The 19,910-nt window shown below is 39.0% G+C and overlaps 1 protein-coding gene across 2 annotated transcripts; it reads left to right on the forward strand.

Moving 5' to 3' along the window:
- The first annotated feature begins 3,719 nt into the window (after positions 1–3,719).
- Positions 3,720–19,013, forward strand: LOC147325481 (leukemia inhibitory factor receptor-like). Of its 2 annotated transcripts, XM_086302458.1 has the most exons (17): positions 3,720–3,783; positions 9,380–9,531; positions 9,623–9,779; positions 9,879–10,127; positions 10,229–10,355; positions 11,783–11,928; positions 12,010–12,155; positions 12,246–12,408; positions 12,498–12,559; positions 12,834–13,056; positions 13,695–13,874; positions 13,955–14,056; positions 14,136–14,294; positions 14,918–15,046; positions 15,148–15,241; positions 15,336–15,393; positions 17,922–19,013. In XM_086302458.1, the coding sequence occupies exons 1-17, from the start codon at positions 3,720–3,722 to the stop codon at positions 18,411–18,413; spliced, it is 2,703 nt and encodes a 900-aa protein (XP_086158584.1). In that variant the 3' UTR covers positions 18,414–19,013. The 2 variants fall into 2 exon arrangements, with proteins under 2 accessions (XP_086158584.1, XP_086158583.1); XM_086302457.1 differs by lacking the exons at positions 3,720–3,783; positions 9,380–9,531; positions 9,623–9,779; positions 9,879–10,127; positions 10,229–10,355 and having other exon boundaries at positions 11,787–11,928; positions 12,255–12,408; positions 17,922–19,009.
- Positions 19,014–19,910: the final 897 nt, after the last annotated feature.

The following is a 19,910-nucleotide window of genomic DNA, read 5'->3' on the forward strand; positions in this document are numbered from 1 at the left end:
GATAAATAATCTTGTTTAAAACCTCCCCAGTGTAACTGAAGCGATCAGAATGTAAAGAAATTGTCATGGCTGTGTGCTGCGCAGGCAGGCAGGATTGAACCCAAAGGCAGGACTCGCGGAGGCAGAGGTGAACTGAAGATACCCGGATTACTACAGGAAAATAAGAAGAACAGAAAACTAACTAAACTGGGAAAACAAGTAAACTAACAGGCAAGCAAGCAAACCGAACACAAAGCAAGAATAAGGGTGAGCAGACATTAACTAAACAACAGAGAGCAAAGGAAAACACAGGGCTTATATACACTGGAGAGTAATCAGGGAATGGGAAACAGGAGGCAGACACAGCTGGGAGAAATTATTCTAACGAGACAGGGGAGAAGTAAAACTGAACACACTGACATCAGACTGGGACTATCAAAATAAAACAGAAAACATGAAACAAATCACAAAGACGCAGACTTGACACTGAGAGGCAGACTATAGAATATAACACATGGAACCCAGAGATGACCGAGACTTAAAGAAGAATTAACATCAAACTAAACTCATGACCAGAACCAAACTGAAACATCGATTTATAACACTCATCAAAACAGGAAAGCTAAAGAATCAGACATAAATCATAATACAGAGAAACTCCAAAACATAAGAAACAGAAAATGCTAGGTCAAAATGACCCAGAACCGTGACAGAAATGACCACAATCTGCATATGAACTGAAGTCAACTGAACTTGAGTTTTCATAAAGTCAAAAAAATGAGCTAAATCCTAAAGAGTAACTCCAAAAACCAACTTAAAAGGTCTTAAATGCTGAAATCTGAGGAGACTGTTGTGATCACTGAGAACTCTACAGGATATTCTTCAGGAAATAAGAAAAGCAAAACATTTCCCAACAGCTGACATATCTTCAAAGTGTGTGGGGTTCACCACCACAACCATAACTGTAATCTCACATCCTGACCGACAGCATTTTTCCCTGATTGGGAATTTCTAGAAAGCGTGTGTGAGTGTGTGAACAGGAAAGGCTGAACTTTCTCTTTGTGGTCTGTGTAAGCAACAAAGCCCTCAACCATGCTCTGGTTTAAATGACTGACACAGGAAGAATTTATTGAAATAATGTGAAATAAATCACATGACTCGGGTGTTTTTCCACAGAATCCCCCCTCGTTGCAAGTCATGCCAAGCTAAAAATATCATTTGCAAGGATCATTTGTGTGTGTCGTTCCCAATCACTCCCACTTTGTTATAATCTCACGAAGAGCAGACAGTGGAAAATTTAATAGTGAGGAAATTTTAACAACTGGACTTGTTGCACAGGTTGCATCCGATCATGGTACCACCCTGGAATTCACTGAACTCTTGAGAGTGACCCATTCTTTGACAAATGTTTGTAGAAGCAGTCTACATGCTTGATTTCATACACCTGTACGTATGGAAGTGATTGGAACACCTGAATTCCCTGAACTGGATAGAGATGGGAAACAGAGACCGTCTCTACTTTTAAGATTAGGCTTGACACTTCCCTTTTTTTTTATAAAGCTTATATGGCTTAGGGCTGGATCAGGTGACCCTGAACCCTCCATTAATTGCGCTGCAATAGATCTATGCTGCTGTGGGATTCTCATGATGCACTGAGTGTTTCCTCTTCAGTCACCTTTATTACTCACTGTGTTTGTACACCTCTCTGTATTAAATCATTAGTTATTATTAATCTCTGGCTCTCTTCCACAGCACATCCTTTTCCTGTCCTCCCCCTCACTGAGCCTTGTTCTGCTGGAGGTTTCTGTTTCTGTTAAAAGGGAGTATTTCTTTCCCGCTGCCACCGTAGCATTTGCTCAAAGGGGGTCACATGATAGTTGAGGCTGAGGCAGCTGTTGTTGTGATTTGGCACTATAAAAAATGAAACTGAGTGAGTGACTTTTTGCAATACAGTGCATAAACAAGTGTTCAAATAAATTAGATAGATAGATAGATAGATAGATAGATAGATAGATAGATAGATAGATAGATAGATAGATAGATAGATAGATAGATAGATAGATAGATAGATAGATAGATAGATAGATAGATAGATAGATAGATACTGGCTTTATCATCATTTTACAGTGAAGTGTTTTTGTTTGTTTGTTTTTCACTTGCAGTACTTCTTCAAATTCTTCATTGTGTATTTAGTGGTGATTGAACACACTTCCAAATTTTAAAGCTTGAATTTATGATACCTTCCTTGATGTGTTGATTCTCTCTCTGGATGATGTTTTTATAGTAATTGACTTCCAGGTATGTAAACAGCCTCAGAGCATGTCTGAGCTCGCTGCTGTGAGTCACAGTTACGAGAACACAACTGCTCCATTTCGTGTGGTGGGATCCACATGGATTTCACAATCATTACTACATTGTTAGAAAAAGCATCTTGAAAAAACGGTAATATTCCGGCAGCTGGGGTGCCAAAATACGACCGTAAAATAACAAAAAATAACTGTCCCATAAAAATACGGTTATTTCCAGTAATGAAAATACAATTAGTTGCGCTAATTTGACATGGGATCTCGCCTTTTTCAAGTGCCGCTAAACATTGAATTAGGAACATGTTAATGTCATTAAACAATGAAATCATCTATAAATAGGGGGAAAAAACATCTTTTAAAAAAACGGTAATATTCCAGCAGCTGGGGCGCCAAAATACGACCGTAAAATAACAAAAAATAACTGTCCCATAAAAATACGGTTATTTTCAGTAATGAAAATAGAGTTTGTTGCGCTAATTTGACATGGGATTCTGCCTTTTCCAAGTGCTTTTAGACATTAAATTAGGAACATTTTTACGTGATCAAACAATGAAATTACCTATAAACAACAATCATAATACGTAAATGTATAGAAATATACAGTTACCAGTTGGTTTAAATAATAACTGATTGCATGCCCTGGGACAGACTGACAGAGGCGAGGCTGCCATATCGCACCATCGGCCTCTTTGGCCATAGGCGGTAGGTGAAGAGTCTTGACCACGGACACAACGACGGAGAGCGTCCGAGCCGGTGCGCAAACCGGCAACCTTCTGATCACAAGGCGAACTGCCAACTCTTGAGCCACGAACGCCCTAACTAGCAATGATAATAATACTTATGTGATGTAACACAAGCTTATAGGGCTCATGTTATATACTTTTCCATAGCATTAAATTTGAATTCAACAGTTCAATCTTTCAAATAACAGACATACATTTGTGAAATCATGATACATTTGTGAATGTATTTTTACAATCTAAATATGCATATGTACAACAAAATATATTTACAAAACAAGTAAACTGTGTTTTATTACATTTACAGTGATGTTATGTTATTTTACATTTACATAAGTAGACTGTGTCAGATCACAGTCTACTTATGTAAATGTAATGATATTCTAGAAAAACACACAACTGTAAAATACACAGTAAAATAATTTGACATTACTATTTTTTAGAACAGTGTAACTCAAATGCACTTCCAAACTGTGTTTATGGAGGAAGGCAGGCTACAGGAAGTAACCTGACACAGACAGTGACATTTGCCTGCTGTCTGTGTCAGTCATCAAACAGAAATCTGCTTTTCAACCACCTTCGAGCGGATGTTAATTGCCATAGCTATCACAACAACTCGACTTGATTCATGACAGTTTTTTCTGTCAAGAAATAAACAGTTCTACACAAGAGGATCATCACGATTATTATGATAATGATTGCATGGTTGTTATTGCTCTCACTCTTCGGAAAATATACACAAGATGGACAAGAAAACGGTGAGTATGTCGTCATCTTACCTTTGATAATCTACAGGTATGAAAGGTATCTGATATGTTTAATAAAGCCAAGAAATATTGATTTCAGATGCTGTGTTTCAGCTGCCTGTGCATACAAGATCATTTTTATGTGGAGTCTTTTTTTACTGGTCAAGCTTAATTTACATCAGCATGCAACAGTGGAGGTGCAACTCATTTTCAGGGACTTTGGAGTGTGTCTACATCATCTCGTTGATTGAGTGATTTGAGATTATTTGATTATAAGTGGGTGTTATAAATGTTGTCTTTAACTATTTTTATATGTGTGTGTAAATTATATTATTTTCCTCATCATCATTTTCCTCAGGAATTCCAAAGAAAATTGGTTGGCTTTGAGTAATAGTGTTATCGATATCATGCACAGTTTGCATTGAACTAGCATCACTGAGCTGAAGAACAAAGCCGAGGTATCATTTAGTAATTACTTTCACTAGTTTGTGTGAACTTGTTGACCTTGTTTGTGCTGTGGCTGGATTTTAGAGAATTATTCATGAAAATGTTTTATAAATAATATGACTTGCTCTGTGTCCAGTTACACATCATCCTAACACTGTGCTGCTATCATGAGTATCAGTTAGCTGTATTGATTGTACAACATCACATGATTGCATCATGGCTTTTCTTTTTATCTTGCTTTTTATCCTCACACTTAATGCAGGCAATCACATGCTAATTCCCCATCTTCTCTTGCATAACATCTTAAGTGCAGAAGTAGAGCAGAGCTGTCATTGCCCAGTTTTACACTTCCTGTGCCCTCTGAGTTCCTCCCACAAAGAATTTAAAAACAAAAAGATGCACAGGAATGGATGTTTAACACAGAACCAGAAAGCTCTACATTGCTATGTCAGATTGCTTAGCATATTAAGATTTAAGAGATGTTTATATTTACTTAAGATCAATCTACTTCAGTGAGCACATAACAAGCTGACACAGATACAAGTTTGATGGAGCCACCATGTAATCTATAAGAGCAAGTTTTGTACTCCGGCATTTTGGCCATCACCATGTTCATGCTGAAACCAGAAGTGATCACATTTGGACAAGAAGGTTATCAGTGTGTATGGATGATCCACAAAGACTCATATTCAGTTCAATCCAATCCAATTCCCTCATGAATAAGCACTTGGTGACACTGGAAAGAAAAAACTCTTTTGGTCAGGACGAAACCTCTGACAGAACAAGGCAAATGACCCCAACCTTTGGGGGTTAGGGCAGAAAGACAGGACAAACATATTCTATGGAAGAGAGCTACACAATAATAAGTACTGCATTTAATGTACCGTGGTGTATAAACACATAGTGTCTAAAGAAGAAACACTTAGTGCATCATGGGAAGTCCCGCAGCTTGCAGCATAACTGGGTGATAAATTCAGGGTCACCTGATCCAGCCCTAACTATAGGCTTTAGTAAAAAATAAAGTTTTAAGCCTAATCTTAAAAGTAGAGATTATATTTGTCTCCTGAATCCAAACTGGAAGCTGGTTCCATAGAAGAGGGGCCTGAAAACTGAAGGCCCTTCCTCCCATCCTATATTCTAGGAACCACAAGTAAGCCTGAAGTGCTTTAATGGGGTGATGTCTGTGAAGGTTCTCAGTCATCCAGGTCATCGTAGTCAAAGGGGTGATATGGTACTATAAGCTCATTAAGATAAGATGGGGTTTGATTATTCAAGACCTTGTTTGTGAGGAGCAGGATTTTGAACTCAATTCTGGATTTAACAGGAAGCCAATGAAGGGAAGTCAGTATAGGAGAAATATGCTCTCTCATTCTAGTCCCCGTCAGTCTGTCAGACATCCTGATAATAATGAATTACAGTAGTCCAGCCTGGAAGTAATTAATGCATAAACTAGTTTTTCAGCGTCACTCTGAGACAGGATATTTCTATTTTTAGGGATATCGCCTAAATTGAATAAAGCAGTCCTACAAATTAGTTATATTTGTGTTATAATATGCACATTGCAAAAACATGGTTAAAAACAACTCCAAGGTTCCTCACAGTGTTACTGGAGGCCAAAGTAATGCCATCCTGATCAAGCATCTGGTTAGCTACCATATTTTCAGGGCCAAGTACAATAACCTCAGCTTTATCTGAATTTAGAAGCAAAAAGTTAGAGGCCATCCAGGTCTTTATGTATTTAAAACATTCATGCAGTTTAACTAATTTGCGTATGTTATCTGGCTTCATGGACAGATAAAGTTGCAGTGAAAATGTATGCTATGCCTTCTGATGATAAGGGAAGCATGTATAATGTAAACAGAATTTGTCCTAGCACTGAACCCTGTGGAACTCCATAATTATTAGTGTGTGAAGAGGACTCTCCATTTACGCGAACAGACTGCAGTCTGTTAAACAGATATGATTCAAACTAGTGATGTGAGATACCACTGATTTCCTTTTTGATCCGATACCAAGTAAAAGTCAGGGTGGTATCGACGATACTGATCCGATACCGATACTCTGTACAAAAACGTAATGTTTCATTGTATTTCATAATACAATATATAATTGTATTATGTAATTGTAATAATATAACTTCATAATTATTGCAGGACATCAGACTACTTTTTTTATTGCTTAATAATGTAGAATTATCATGTAGAAATAAAAAACCTGAAGTTGTGCCCTATTTGAACATGTTGAGAGACAGACGTCTCTCAGGGAGTCCTGAGAGACGTCTGTCTCGCCCTAGCAGCACCTGTCCCTCTCCTCCTCTTCAGTTCGCCTCAACATAAGCTCGTCATATTCTGTGATGTGATTTACTCTCAGGTGTTTGACGAGGTTAGTGGTGTTGCCACAACACGTCACTGTCTTGCCACATGTATCGCAAACCGCGCCTCGGCCGTTTGTGGAGGTAAAATACGTGCACACATGACTCCATTTATGCTCAGCCATTGTTGTGAGTGCGCACGCCAGGGGCTGGACACATTTATACAGCTGTGTTTTGCACATGACTATGAAAGGCGTAAGAGGAAATAGTTCCTTCCAATTTAGACAATCCGAATGATATAGTTTCTTTCCACTTTGTTCCTGTTAATGAAAAACTACAAATTTACCCCAAAGTACTAAAATATCGATATTTTAATATGAAAATTGATTCTAGAGCATACAGGGAGTGCAGAATTTTTAGGCAAGTTGTATTTTTGAGGAATCATTTTATTATTGAACAACAACCATGTTCTCAATGAACCCAAAAAACTCATTAATATCAAAGCTGAATGTTTTTGGAAGTAGTTTTTAGTTTGTTTTTAGTTTTAGCTATTTTAGGGGGATATCTGTGTGTGCAGGTGACTATTACTGTGCATAATTATTAGGCAACTTAACAAAAAACAAATATATACCCCTTTCAATTATTGATTTTTACCAGTGAAACCAATATAACATCTCCACATTCACAATTATACATTTCTGACATTCAAAAACAAAACAAAAACAAATCAGCGACCAATATAGCCACCTTTCTTTGCAAGGACACTCAGAAGCCTGCCATCCATGGATTCTGTCAGTGTTTTGATCTGTTCACCATCAACATTGCCTGCAGCAGCAACCACAGCCTCCCAGACACTGTTCAGAGAGGTGTACTGTTTTCCCTCCTTGTAAATCTCACATTTGATGATGGACCACAGGTTCTCAATGGGGTTCAGATCAGGTGAACAAGGAGGCCATGTCATTAGTTTTTCTTCTCTTATACCCTTTCTTGCCAGCCACGCTGTGGAGTACTTGGACGCGTGTGATGGAGCATTGTCCTGCATGAAAATCATGTTTTTCTTGAAGGATGCAGACTTCTTCCTGTACCACTGCTTGAAGAAGGTGTCTTCCAGAAACTGGCAGTAGGACTGGGAGTTGAGCTTGACTCCATCCTCAACCCGAAAAGGCCCCACAAGCTCATCTTTGATGATACCAGCCCAAACCAGTACTCCACCTCCACCTTGCTGGCGTCTGAGTCGGACTGGAGCTCTCTGCCCTTTACCAATCCAGCCACGGGCCCATCCATCTGGCCCATCAAGACTCACTCTCATTTCATCAGTCCATAAAACCTTAGAAAAACCAGTCTTGAGATATTTCTTGGCCCAGTCTTGACGTTTCAGCTTGTGTGTCTTGTTCAGTGGTGGTCGTCTTTCAGCCTTTCTTACCTTGGCCATGTCTCTGAGTATTGCACACCTTGTGCTTTTGGGCACTCCAGTGATGTTGCAGCTCTGAAATATGGCCAAACTGGTGGCAAGTGGCATCTTGGCAGCTGCACGCTTGACTTTTCTCAGTTCATGGGCAGTTATTTTGTGCCTTGGTTTTTCCACACGCTTCTTGCGACCCTGTTGACTATTTTGAATGAAACGCTTGATTGTTCGATGATCACGCTTCAGAAGCTTTGCAATTTTGAGACTGCTGCATCCCTCTGCAAGATATCTCACTATTTTTGACTTTTCTGAGCCTGTCAAGTCCTTCTTTTGACCCATTTTGCCAAAGGAAAGGACGTTGCCTAATAATTATGCACACCTGATATAGGGTGTTGATGTCATTAGACCACACCCCTTCTCATTACAGAGATGCACATCACCTAATATGCTTAATTGGTAGTAGGCTTTCGATCCTATACAGCTTGGAGTAAGACAACATGCATGAAGAGGATGATGTGGACAAAATACTCATTTGCCTAATAATTCTGCACTCCCTGTAAATTACTGGTATCGGAAGAATCGATATTTCAATATCGATCCGCACACCACTAATTCAAACCACTGCAGTGCAGTACCTGTAATACCTACAGCGTGCTCTAATCCCTGTGATAAAATGTTACGGTCAGCAGTAGCCTAGCAGCTTCTGCACTGTGATGAATTCTAAATCCTACCTGAAACTCTTCATATAAATTGTTCCTTTGCAGATAAATTATTAGCTGTTTAACAACCTTTTTCAAGAATTTCTGAAAAAGAAAATTGCCTATAATAATTAGCTGGGTCAAGTGACTGCTTTTTAAGTAGTAGTTTAATTACCCTGCCATAAAGGTCTGTGGTATCATCCTTTAATAGATATAAAATGTCTTTGAGCAGTCTTGTCAAGAAGATTGTAAATCAGAAGATTGATCTGAGAGAAAAAGTGTAAAAAAAAAAAAAGTAGCTGCAGATTCAAATATTAGATCCAGTTCTAGGTTCGCAGAAGAGCAAATATTGTTTCACGGAATATAAGGACCGTATACAGTGCAGTAATTTTTTAAGGGTGTTAAACTTTATTGTAGCACCCAGGAGAAAAGCCACACTGGTTTTTAACTCGCAGTGGTGGCTCAGTGTTTGTTTTATTTTATGAGTTTAAGGAGTGTTTTGATTTGGAAATGACTAGTAGTATCAGATCCAAGAAGTGGATTGCCACTGATAAAGGTAACAGCACTAAAGGTGACATTACTAGAAACCAGAGGCTTTAACAGAGCATCGGTACTGAGAAAAGTGTAACGCTATTGGCACCACTATCCTGTGTCTTTACTGACTGCTGTTCAAATAGCCCAACAATTATGTTTTTAAGCTTAAGACTCGTTCAGTGTTCCACTTTAAACATGGAATTTCTCCTTTAGGTGTGTTGTGTTGTGGACCTCAGAATGTAACTCTTGCCCACAACGATCAGACACTCCTGTTAAAGTGGGAAGATGACCCTTCTTGCTCTGTGATACGAGATGGGCTCGTGTACGAGCTGCAGCTTCTCATAGCAGACAAACCTGAACACAATGTAAGAGATTATTATGGGTAACTATAATCCTCACTTCTGTAGCCTCCAAACAAAGAACTGTTGCTCTAATGTGTTTATGATAATGTTGTAGGGTGAAGTTGTTGTGGCACCTGCACAGATAGGATCTACTCATTCCTGGAAATGGACTTCCCATTTACCATCGCAGTGTGCTCGCCATTCAGTCCGGCTCAGGTCCCAATACAACAACCAATCAAGCCCATGGATGCAGAAGACACTACCTGGTTATTGTTGAATTCAAATCATTTAGATTTTCATAATTCTTACACATTTTACAGTTGTGCTTATTATGCCTCATTGTTGTTGTTTGGCAGGGATGCAAAGCCCAGCAGAAATATCAGTTTTCCCAAAGGATAAAATACTTGAAGTAGGCAGCAGAGCCACATTCTGCTGCATTGTGCCAGAAGGAAAAGGTTTCAGGAGAATGTATGTAAATGGGTATAAAGGCATGGAAAAAAAGATCAGTGAACATGTGCATGCCCTGACTGTCCACCTGGAACAACAATCAGAAAACTGGAGTGATGTAATATGTGAAACAACCAAAGGAGACATCAGTGGAGCCAGTTTTCACGCTGGCTGTAAGTATGAAGCAGCAGGTTGAGATGATGGTTTTGTTTTGTTTTTTTTAAATTTATCTTCTAAATACAGATTGCTGGTTCTTATGGTCTTATAAATTTAGACCCCCCTGGTGACAGTGATCTTCAGTGTGAAACCCGGGATCTGGAATCTGTCGATTGTTTTTGGAATATAGGAAGGAAAATGGAGGAACTTGCCATAGTCAGAAGAAAATACCAGCTTCATGGAAGGTATAATACAACCACAGGGTTCACTATGGAAGCAATTTACTTGTTTACTTATAAACAAGTAAATAAAATGTAATCTGACAACTTCAAAGGATTCACTGATTCACTCGGCACTTTATTAGGAACCCCTGTTCAAATGTAGCAGAGGTCGGAAGATCATGGCTCACTGCCAAATTTAAACCTTGAAAGCACTGAAATATAAACTGGGGAAAAAAACCTACCCGTAGTTCATACTGGGAAAGTTCACTGTGTGGGAGAATGGTCTTTCTAAAACTGACCAGACTTCACTGTGTGTGTGTGTGTGTGTGTGTGTGTGTGTGTGTGTGTGTGTGTGTGTGTGTGTGTGTGTGTGTGTGTGTTTTAAAGCATTTCTTCCTTATTCTCACTGTGATAGTCACAAAGAGAATCAAACATCTATCAGGATTCTTTAAAATAAAAATTAATAATTTAATAACTGCACGCTGCTATAACCTTGCTCCTGAAACATTTTTGCAGCTTGTTAGTAACATACATACAGAAGAGTAGAAACAGTAAAAATGATAAATCTCGAGGTGCCAACCTCTTTTGTGTTAATCTTATCTGTAGATCTGAATGGTACCTACCTGCCTTTAGTGGTTTTTCATTTTTCATGTTTGACTTTGTTTAATTTCTATGATTTGTTTCAAATTATCTGACAAGCCTGTTACGCAGTTAAGCAACAAACGTCATTACATGACTGTAATATTTAACTTCATCTATTAAAATGTTTTATGTTGTTGTAGCAGAGTCCCCAAATTACAGTACGCAGTTGGTGTTTAGATTGAAGATGAATCAATAATAAAACAGATAATTTGACTTATTTTGGAAATGGCTTGATATCAGGCTTAGTCAACATGATGGTCAGATGCACCCAAAAGGCTTTTATTTTCTTCTCTGGATCAAATCATTTTTAATGTGAGTTGTAATTTAAAAATTATAATAAACTGAAACAGCAATAATGAATTTATGCATCAACAAATAAAGACAAGCCAAAGATTCAGTTCCACGGGTCATTTTTGAAAACTTTAGGCCAATTTTTTTTAAATAGTATAAAGGCCACTGGTTTGATTTCAGGAAGAGATACAAATTTCCTCTTCAGTTGCAGTATGAAAGGCATCCAGTATAAAAGTCTTCCAAATCAAAACACAGGGGTACCTGCTCTGGTAACCCCTTGTGAAAAGGGAATAGCTGACAGTAGCTTTAACTTGATGTGTTAACTTGATGTGTTAAAAATGGCCAAAGTGCAATTTTTGGCACTTTAACTTGATAGCAATGGTCTACAACAGCACTGCTTTCAGCTAAGTAGACTTGTGAAAAACTGTTTTCCCCCATTCCTGATTTTATATTGTTTTGTATGTTTGTGCCTCTGTGTTGTTGTTAATATTTAAGCAGTGTATATTTTTACATTTTAGCCCATGCAACATTGGACCAATGCATCAATTGGGTAAATGCTCGCAAAAAGTGGAGCTGGATGCTGCTGAGAGGAACTGGACCTTAACAGTCACTAATCCTCTGGGAAAGCTCGAGCTCCATGACAGGGTGGACCTGACCAAAAGAGGTAAAACTTTGGAAAAAACGAGGGGAAAAAGGCTATTCTTAATCTTTAAGATCAGCTGATTGTTGTGATCTCTTGTTTTAGTGCACATGGTTGCTCCAGACAAAGTGGCAGCTTCAACTGTGAACCCCAGAAACATCAGTCTGAAATGGAGCTGGACTGTGAAGAAGTACAGTAATCTCAACATCACATGCCAAGTAGATGTCAGTGATGGAAACTCTAATACCAAAGTGAGTAGATTAAAAAAGAAAGTTTACATATTGGCTTTTCAAAGTAAAAGTCTTCACTGAAGTCAGCTAACATAATTCTTGTCCTTGTAGGTTTACCAGACTGAAAACATTGGAGTTGGCCTCACAGCTGCAGTCATCAAGGACTTGATACCACACTGGGACTATGACGTGAGGGTCCGATGTGGAACATCACAGCATTTCTGGAAATGGGGTGACTGGAGCAATAGTGTCAAAATCCGCACGAAGGGTGATGGTAAGTTGTTTTTGTTTTTTGTTTTTTAAGAGAAAAGACTTTAAAAATGTGTGAATGTAACAGATGTCGTTTGTCTGGTTGCACCACAGTTCCAGATGCTCTTGACGTGTGGATGAAGGTGAAGGCAGACCAGGCTGTAATCTCCTGGAAGGTGAGTCCAAGTTGGCTTTTACAAAGTGTTTTTTTTAAAGTCACTAAGTCTGGAAACTGACTCAGTTTCAAGTGGTCACCAGTGGAATTAAAAAATACACTTTTACTTACAGCTAGTCTGTAAAGCAATACTAAATATTAATAAACTTATGTGGGAAAAAAATATATTTTAATAAACGTATTTAAAAATATCAGTGCAACAACTTATACAGTCAGAAAGTGATGTTTCAGAGGACACAGTTACCATTTCAGGTCTTGATGTTACGTCTCCACAGGTGCCACTGACCAATCAGAGCCATGGAGAAATCTTTGACTACAAAGTGTCCTGGGCAAAGACCAAAGACAAAAATCAGTCAAACCAAACCAACGTGTCCAGAAGCAATCACAGTCTTACACTCACGCTGGACCCCAGTGAGGAGTACATGGTCACTGTCACGGCTAGAAACATAAACGGCAGCTCATCACCATCGACCATTATCATCCCCCGCTGCAATCTAGGTATGAAGCTAACAGAGCACCACACATTACAGATAAGCTCACTTTGATTTCCATTTGAGGAAGAGGTTTGATTTTATCTAATCTGTGCAGAAGGCTGTAAGCAAAAGGTTTTCCAAACTAATGCAGAAAAGGAATAGCAGTTTTCATGATCACATGATTGAGATTATATCTATTATAAGTATACAAATTTGTAATTGTTGTGTTTATATTCTATATGTCCAAGTCATGGTGAGTATGTACATTTTTGCACATTTTATTGGTCTGCAAAGGGAAGCTAAATGCCTTAAAAGTACATTTGCCTGTAAGCAAATGGTTTTCAAAACAAATGCAGAATTTGACAAATTAATTTCCCTGCTCAAATAATGTAATATATTATAAGTTTACAAATAGTGATTCATGAAGAGTATAGAAATTCTGGCCTCATCTTAAAAGGGAAGCCAAATCCCCTAAAAATTGCACTGCATTCTTTCTAATGCCCATAAGGGGGCACCTCCTTGCTTTAGAGTCTAAGAGTCCTTGGAGTGGGACACTCTGCTTCAGTCAGGTCATAAAAACAATGGATGATCTCAAAGTTGCTATGTTCATTTTTCATGTAGAGTCATGGGTAAAACTGTTTTTTAACGAGGCTCATTTTTCAGATACATCCGAGGTGAAGACCTCCTGGATCAGTGGCAGCAATGGTAGCTTCTTCCTGTCCTGGCCTGATAGTCCTAACGCCAGCTGTGGCTACATAGTGGACTGGTGTCCAGTCTTCGGTAATTGCACCTTCGAGTGGATGAAAGTGCCTCCCAACAGAACTCATACCACAGTTTTTTCAAGTACGTCCTCATCTTTGCCTACAAAACTGTTGCAGATCATATTTGCATCTGTTTCAGCACAGCTCCTTTTGTTGTTCCAGAGAACTTTGAAGATGGTCGGAGATACCTGCTGTCCATATACGCCTGCACTGAGGGAGCTGCGGTGCTACTACAGAGAAGAAAGGGCTACATCAGAGAGACCAGTAAGACTGATTCAGTGATTTCTCACAAAATGCGATGGTTCAATCAGCAGTGTATTTTATGCATGTCACATCTTTCCAGAAATAGGAGTCGAGCTGTTTAAACTCAAATACAAACAGGAAGACTCGGCTGTTGAGGTATCCTGGGAGCCCATACCTCTGGAAAAGCAGACTGCTTCCATCCATGGATATATTCTCTACTACCAGGACAAGAGCGGGAACGTTTTTAACGTGAGCACAGGTACAGTATGAAGGCATACTCACTCAGGCCAGCTAAGATTTCAGTCTGGACATTAAGCACAGGATCAGCACTTTTTCATAGGTGCTCTGTTAGCTGAAGTTTAATTCATTGTTAGTATTTACCTCCTGGCATATGATGACCTTCCTCTTCCAGTATTTGCATCAGGAAATGGCTAATAACACAAGTTTTAACAAATGGACACAATGCCCCCTTGTGGTAGTCTAAAAACAAAACAAGCCTCCTTTTGAGGTCTCAGCCTGTAGATTTAGGCTAAACATGATTGTGAATGCAATAATTCATTAAAAATAATTTTTGAATTGATTGCAGACACACACTAATCACCCCAAAAATGTCCAAATTCTTAGACACCATTTTTTTTGCACCCTTTACAGTAACCTGAACATGTTGCCGACGAGTTGTTTACAAATTGATTGTCACTCGGACGATGACACACTTAATCACACTATTAAGTTTCTCTACTGATAACAAAGTCCTGGTTTTGTTTCTCCACACACAAAGATTAGCTTGTAACTGAGATAAATAAAGTAAGTCTCCAGTGTTGCCCGATGATCGTAAACATGTATTTATGTTGTAATAATGGCGGTCACTCTGTGTTGATTTAGATGATCCTGAAGCCACCAGCCTCACTGCAAAGAACCTGAACATCAGTATGTACACCTTCACGGTGACAGCATCAACAGCATTTGGACTTTGTGGTAATTCATCCATCAGTGTCACCTTGAATCCCCCGAGTAGGTTAATTATTTCCCCATATGGACTATTTTATTTAGTAAGACTGTCAACATTTGTCATTTTCTTTGAATTACTTGATGTGATTCATTGTTTTCACCAGCTGATCAACTGATAATGCTGATCTTGATATCCCTGGGAGCAGTTTTTCTTATTCTGTCTGTCAGCACAATTATCTGCTATAGACACTGGGCATGGTAAGCAATGCACATTTATTTTCATTGTAATCTCTCTCTTTTTCTCATTCTCATTTTCCCCCCATTTATTTATATTCATTTTTTAACCCAACAGCATCAAGCACAAAGTCTGTCCTCCAATCCCGAAGCCAGTGCTGACTGAGTGGCTAACAGTAAGTTGTCACATTAAAGCAGACCTTCCCAAAGTGTGGGGCCCGCCCCTAGGAGGGGCGCAGAGCCATTGCGTTGGGGGGGGGGAGACAAAACGCTTGGACACTGCTAGCATGCGTGGCTAGCGTCCACAGAAACGCAAAGCAGGAGATGAAGCACAGCTGAATATGTTTCCAAACCAACTTCATTCTAAGCCAAAGACTAGAAAATATGGTGAAGCATGTCTGCTCTTTGGTTTCACCTGCACGAGGTAGGTCTCCCCTGCAGTATTGGTTTCCCCTTCGTCAGGAGCACCACTGGGCTCTTCAAATCACGGACAAACAGCATCCCACAGTTGTTTATGTTTTTAAACCCACTGTGCACAGAGAGGCATTTTTTGAAAAATGTATTGATTGCAATGTTGAATATTACACATTAAAAAAACAACTACACGTAAAATAATCACACCCCGACGCCTCAGCCTTTCTAAATAGAAGGACAGTAACTGCGTGTTTATATGTAAGCGTGTAAAACCTGCAGATAGTCAGATTAACAGTAACAGCAGGGGAGACCGGGTATAGTTATAACGTGGGTCAGTTGTAACACTTCCAGTTTCTCCAATCAGGGCTAAGTTTCAAATGATGTGACTCATCCTGTGCATGCCCAACTCAGTTCTGCTATCACATGTGAAAAATCAGCACATTTCGTCAAACACAGACAATTTAACATGAAAAAAAGTAATTTGTATGCCAAAAAGTAAGTTTTTCTACTTTATTTCAATTTGTAATAGCATTATCTGCTTTGCAGTTAAACTCATCAAACTTAAATTATGTTATTTGTATGTCTATGGGGATATATTCTGTGTAGGTCTTTAGTGCTAATGTTTTAGCCGTTGGCTGTAATGTTAGCTAGTTCATGGCTATAGGAGTCTGGGTCAGTTGTAACAGCAACAGTCTGGGTTAGTTGTAACAATAATGCAGATGTTACAACTTACCACACTATTACTTTAACTTATATTAAACAAGTTGGGGCAACGACATCAGCAGAGAGAGGTTCACTGGTCGCTTTTGTATATGCGGTTAATGCCATTGGCAACACAATTCCTCCACTGTTTATGTTCCAACACATACATTATGCAGACCACTGTGTCAGAGATGGACCAGTAGGAAGTACTGGTAGTGGAAATAAATCAGGATGGGTGCAAGAAACAGATTTCCTCATCTTTCTGAAGCACTCTGCAAACCACACCAAGGTAAGCCATGATAAAAAGTAATGGAATTGCGATGCTGGTGAACATCTACATTTTTTTTTTAGCTTCATTGTTATGTTCAAAATTGGTGCAAGAGTTGTAGGTTATAATGCCCACTGAGCCAATGAGGCCAAACTCAAGGAAGACCAACCAAAATTAATGAAATATTCAGTTGCAGAAGATTCCATAATTTGTCTTTTTTGGGGGGTTGGAATATGTTCAAAAGCTAGATTTCTGCATTCTGTCACACACACACACAGAGCTACATAAATGGCTCTAAGTGCATTCATGTGTTGAATAAACAAAGATTACATGTTAATGTTTTGTTAGTACCCTTATTTCATTGTGTTACATTTCACCCCAGGATATGTTACAACTAACCCAGACTATGGGGTTAATTGTAACATTTCACTCTTCGTGTTTGAGACCATATCATGCAATGAGTAATTGTGCTGCAGAGAAAATAGCTGCACTATTTAATAGCAGAGACATGTAAATACTTTGCATTACATTTTGAATCCACTACCTTAAAAGAGCTTCAATTTACAGACAGAAATGTCAGAAATGTTACAACTATCCCCGGTCTCCCCTATTTTGTCTCTATCTGTGTGATGAACTCTGTATTCCTCGTCCACATGTAAACGGAAAAATTGAGTTTTAAAAAATCTCAGTTTTCGGTGATTCGAAACGCTGTTTACGTGTGGACGAAACAGCTGCGTTTTCAAAAATACCCGTGTAGGTGCAGACGTAACGTAAAAGAGTTAGTAGTTTATTTCATTACTACCTGTGATTTATTGCAGATTACTTGCATTTGCTTAATTGTTTACTAAATGTTTGAAGTGTGAAATAAACCGCAATGGAGCAAAATATGGGTGTTTGTGGTTGGAGGATGTGTGCGTGTGCACGTGCACGTGCGAGAAGGGGGGCGAACATTTTTCTTGTAAAACAAAAAAAAGTTTGGGAACCACTGCATTAAAGGATAACTTTGACGGGGCACTTAACAATACCTAACCAATTAGTTTCCGGTACCAAACACAACTTTAACTCAAGTTAAAATGTTTGCATCAGTAAAATGTCTTTTTTTCTCCTTTTAATACCACAAAATTCATTTCTTTTCGTGTAAACAAGCAAATTAAAATGCTTTGTACTGACTCACATCTGGAGCCATTCAAGGAGTGTTTGGCTGACTAATATGCTACATCTATACATCCTTCTATTGTACTAATCAATTATTTATTGGTTTCACTATCATAATCCAGATGTCTTTCCTGTGAATGTGAGGTCATTTTCTTTATTTTTCAGGATGAACATACCGTTCGTCATCTTCACTTTGATCAGAGACACTACAGGGAGGTCTGGGATGTTCCGGAGCTGCATGATTATTTTAGTGCACCACAGCCTGTTGTTGGCCAGGACTACATGCCTTCTTTTTCCTTCTCTCAGACTCCCAAAGGTTACTACAATAAGCTTCTGAAGAAACTCCAGCCACCCCTTACTTTACCCACTACAGGCCTCACATCTCAGCCAGGCGTTCTGTCTTTTCCAGGAAATTATGTATTTCCTAACCCTTCATATAACCTGAGAGTGCAGGGTGAGGACCAGCAGTCACAATCACATCTTCAGATCCAGCAGGGCATATGTATAATTGATAGCTTTCATGAATACCAGCCTCAGAGCCCTGAAGAGACCTTTACCGCAACTCATCCTGAGGACGTACCAGACAGTCCTCTTTCATATTCGTTCACGTACATTTTGTTGCCACAGAAGACATCCAAGCAGCTGCTGCATGTGTGAACACATTTAAAACTTATGTGAGTACTTCAGGCATCGTTAACTGCTGTATAGTTCATCCATCATCCACCAGTTCATCATTGAGTCAACTAGGGTTAGGGTTGGGTTTTGCTTTAGTCACACACTAAACAGGCATAATTTTAAGTGTAAAAGATGTTTCCTTTCAATAAAGTCTCAGACTCACTGCCCAGCCCTAACCTGGTGGATGCTGGGTATGATTACTATATATCATGCATGTATGAATCTCTATAGAAGTGATAATTATAGTCATAAACAAGCTTTCTAATAGTGAGTTTGGCTTCATGCTTTCCGGTAATTGTGAGCCACCTTTACCACATATTTTAAGAACGCAAAAGAAAGAAAGAAACGAATGTTCTCAGAAACAGCAGAACAGTAAAACTCCTACAAGTTCTCCCTAAGGTTAATTAGTGGACTTCATGGTAAGCATGTGTACCTCTTTGAAGGCCAAATCAGCACATATATGTTGCCAAGCGGTAAAAGGTCCATATTAACAACAATTCTTCAATTTGTTTATGTGCAAAATCAGAAGTAAAACGTCGCTTCAGAGAACATTTCTACCAGTTGGAGGTTTTTTTTGTTTGGTTTTGTTGTCAAGTTTACTGAACCTTGTGTCATTTTAATACTGTATAACAATAAAAACATATTAATAAAAGGAAATGCAAACTTTATTTAAACTTATTCTAATGCATGTAGTAAACTCAAGCAAATGATTTTTTTTTAAATGGTAACTTTCCCTCACACCTAAAAGAGAAGTGATCACATTCAGGGGTAACATGAGATTCAGTAGGTGTATCGACTCAAAGACTCAAAAAAGAACCAAAATAATCTACATCACAAGCTCCAATAGATTTTATGTACAGAGTTACAGAGTGGGATTAGCTGAGCTGTGCTGCTGCTCGTTGTGTTTCTATCAGACTGACTTCAACAAGATAAACAGCTGATTGTGAAAGATTTTACTCTCCTTACACCTTGCCTTAAACTGCATGTTTAGATATTCTTCTGTTCTCCTCCCCCACATGTAGGGTTGTGGGGAAGGTTATAGCTAAAGAGTTTAACTGCAGGCACATTCCATCTGAAGGTTCTGGTTTTCTTATCTAGTAAGGGATGTTCACTCCCTGCCGTTTAGGAGCTCGCCTGTATATGGTGGACCGTTAAAGGGGTTAAACCGTATACAGGGGTGGCGGGAGATGACCCTTTTTATGACCAGGGATGTTGTTAAAACGGTTGTAACCAGGAAGTCACACACAGAGACGCACGTGTCGCACACGCAGTGTTTTAACCTTTTATGGCCATATGGGTGGTGCTTGTGTGTTCACTGAATAAAGGCTGCAGGGAATACTGGTTCTTTGGGGTTGGCTGGGAACAGGTGGAGGAACTTTCAGCTCCAAGGGCCTGATTCCAACCAGGCTTCCCTTGCGTGCAAGTTAAAAACCGGTTGAACTCTGTTTGTCTTGCTTTGTTCACGGGTGATAAGTCTCT

This window comes from Aulonocara sp. 'chitande type north' Nkhata Bay, linkage group LG7 (assembly GCF_057382095.1).
Source record: "Aulonocara sp. 'chitande type north' Nkhata Bay isolate Kocher_YH1m ecotype deep benthic linkage group LG7, A_spYH_male_GT1.1, whole genome shotgun sequence".
NCBI lineage: Eukaryota > Metazoa > Chordata > Actinopteri > Cichliformes > Cichlidae > Aulonocara > Aulonocara sp. 'chitande type north' Nkhata Bay.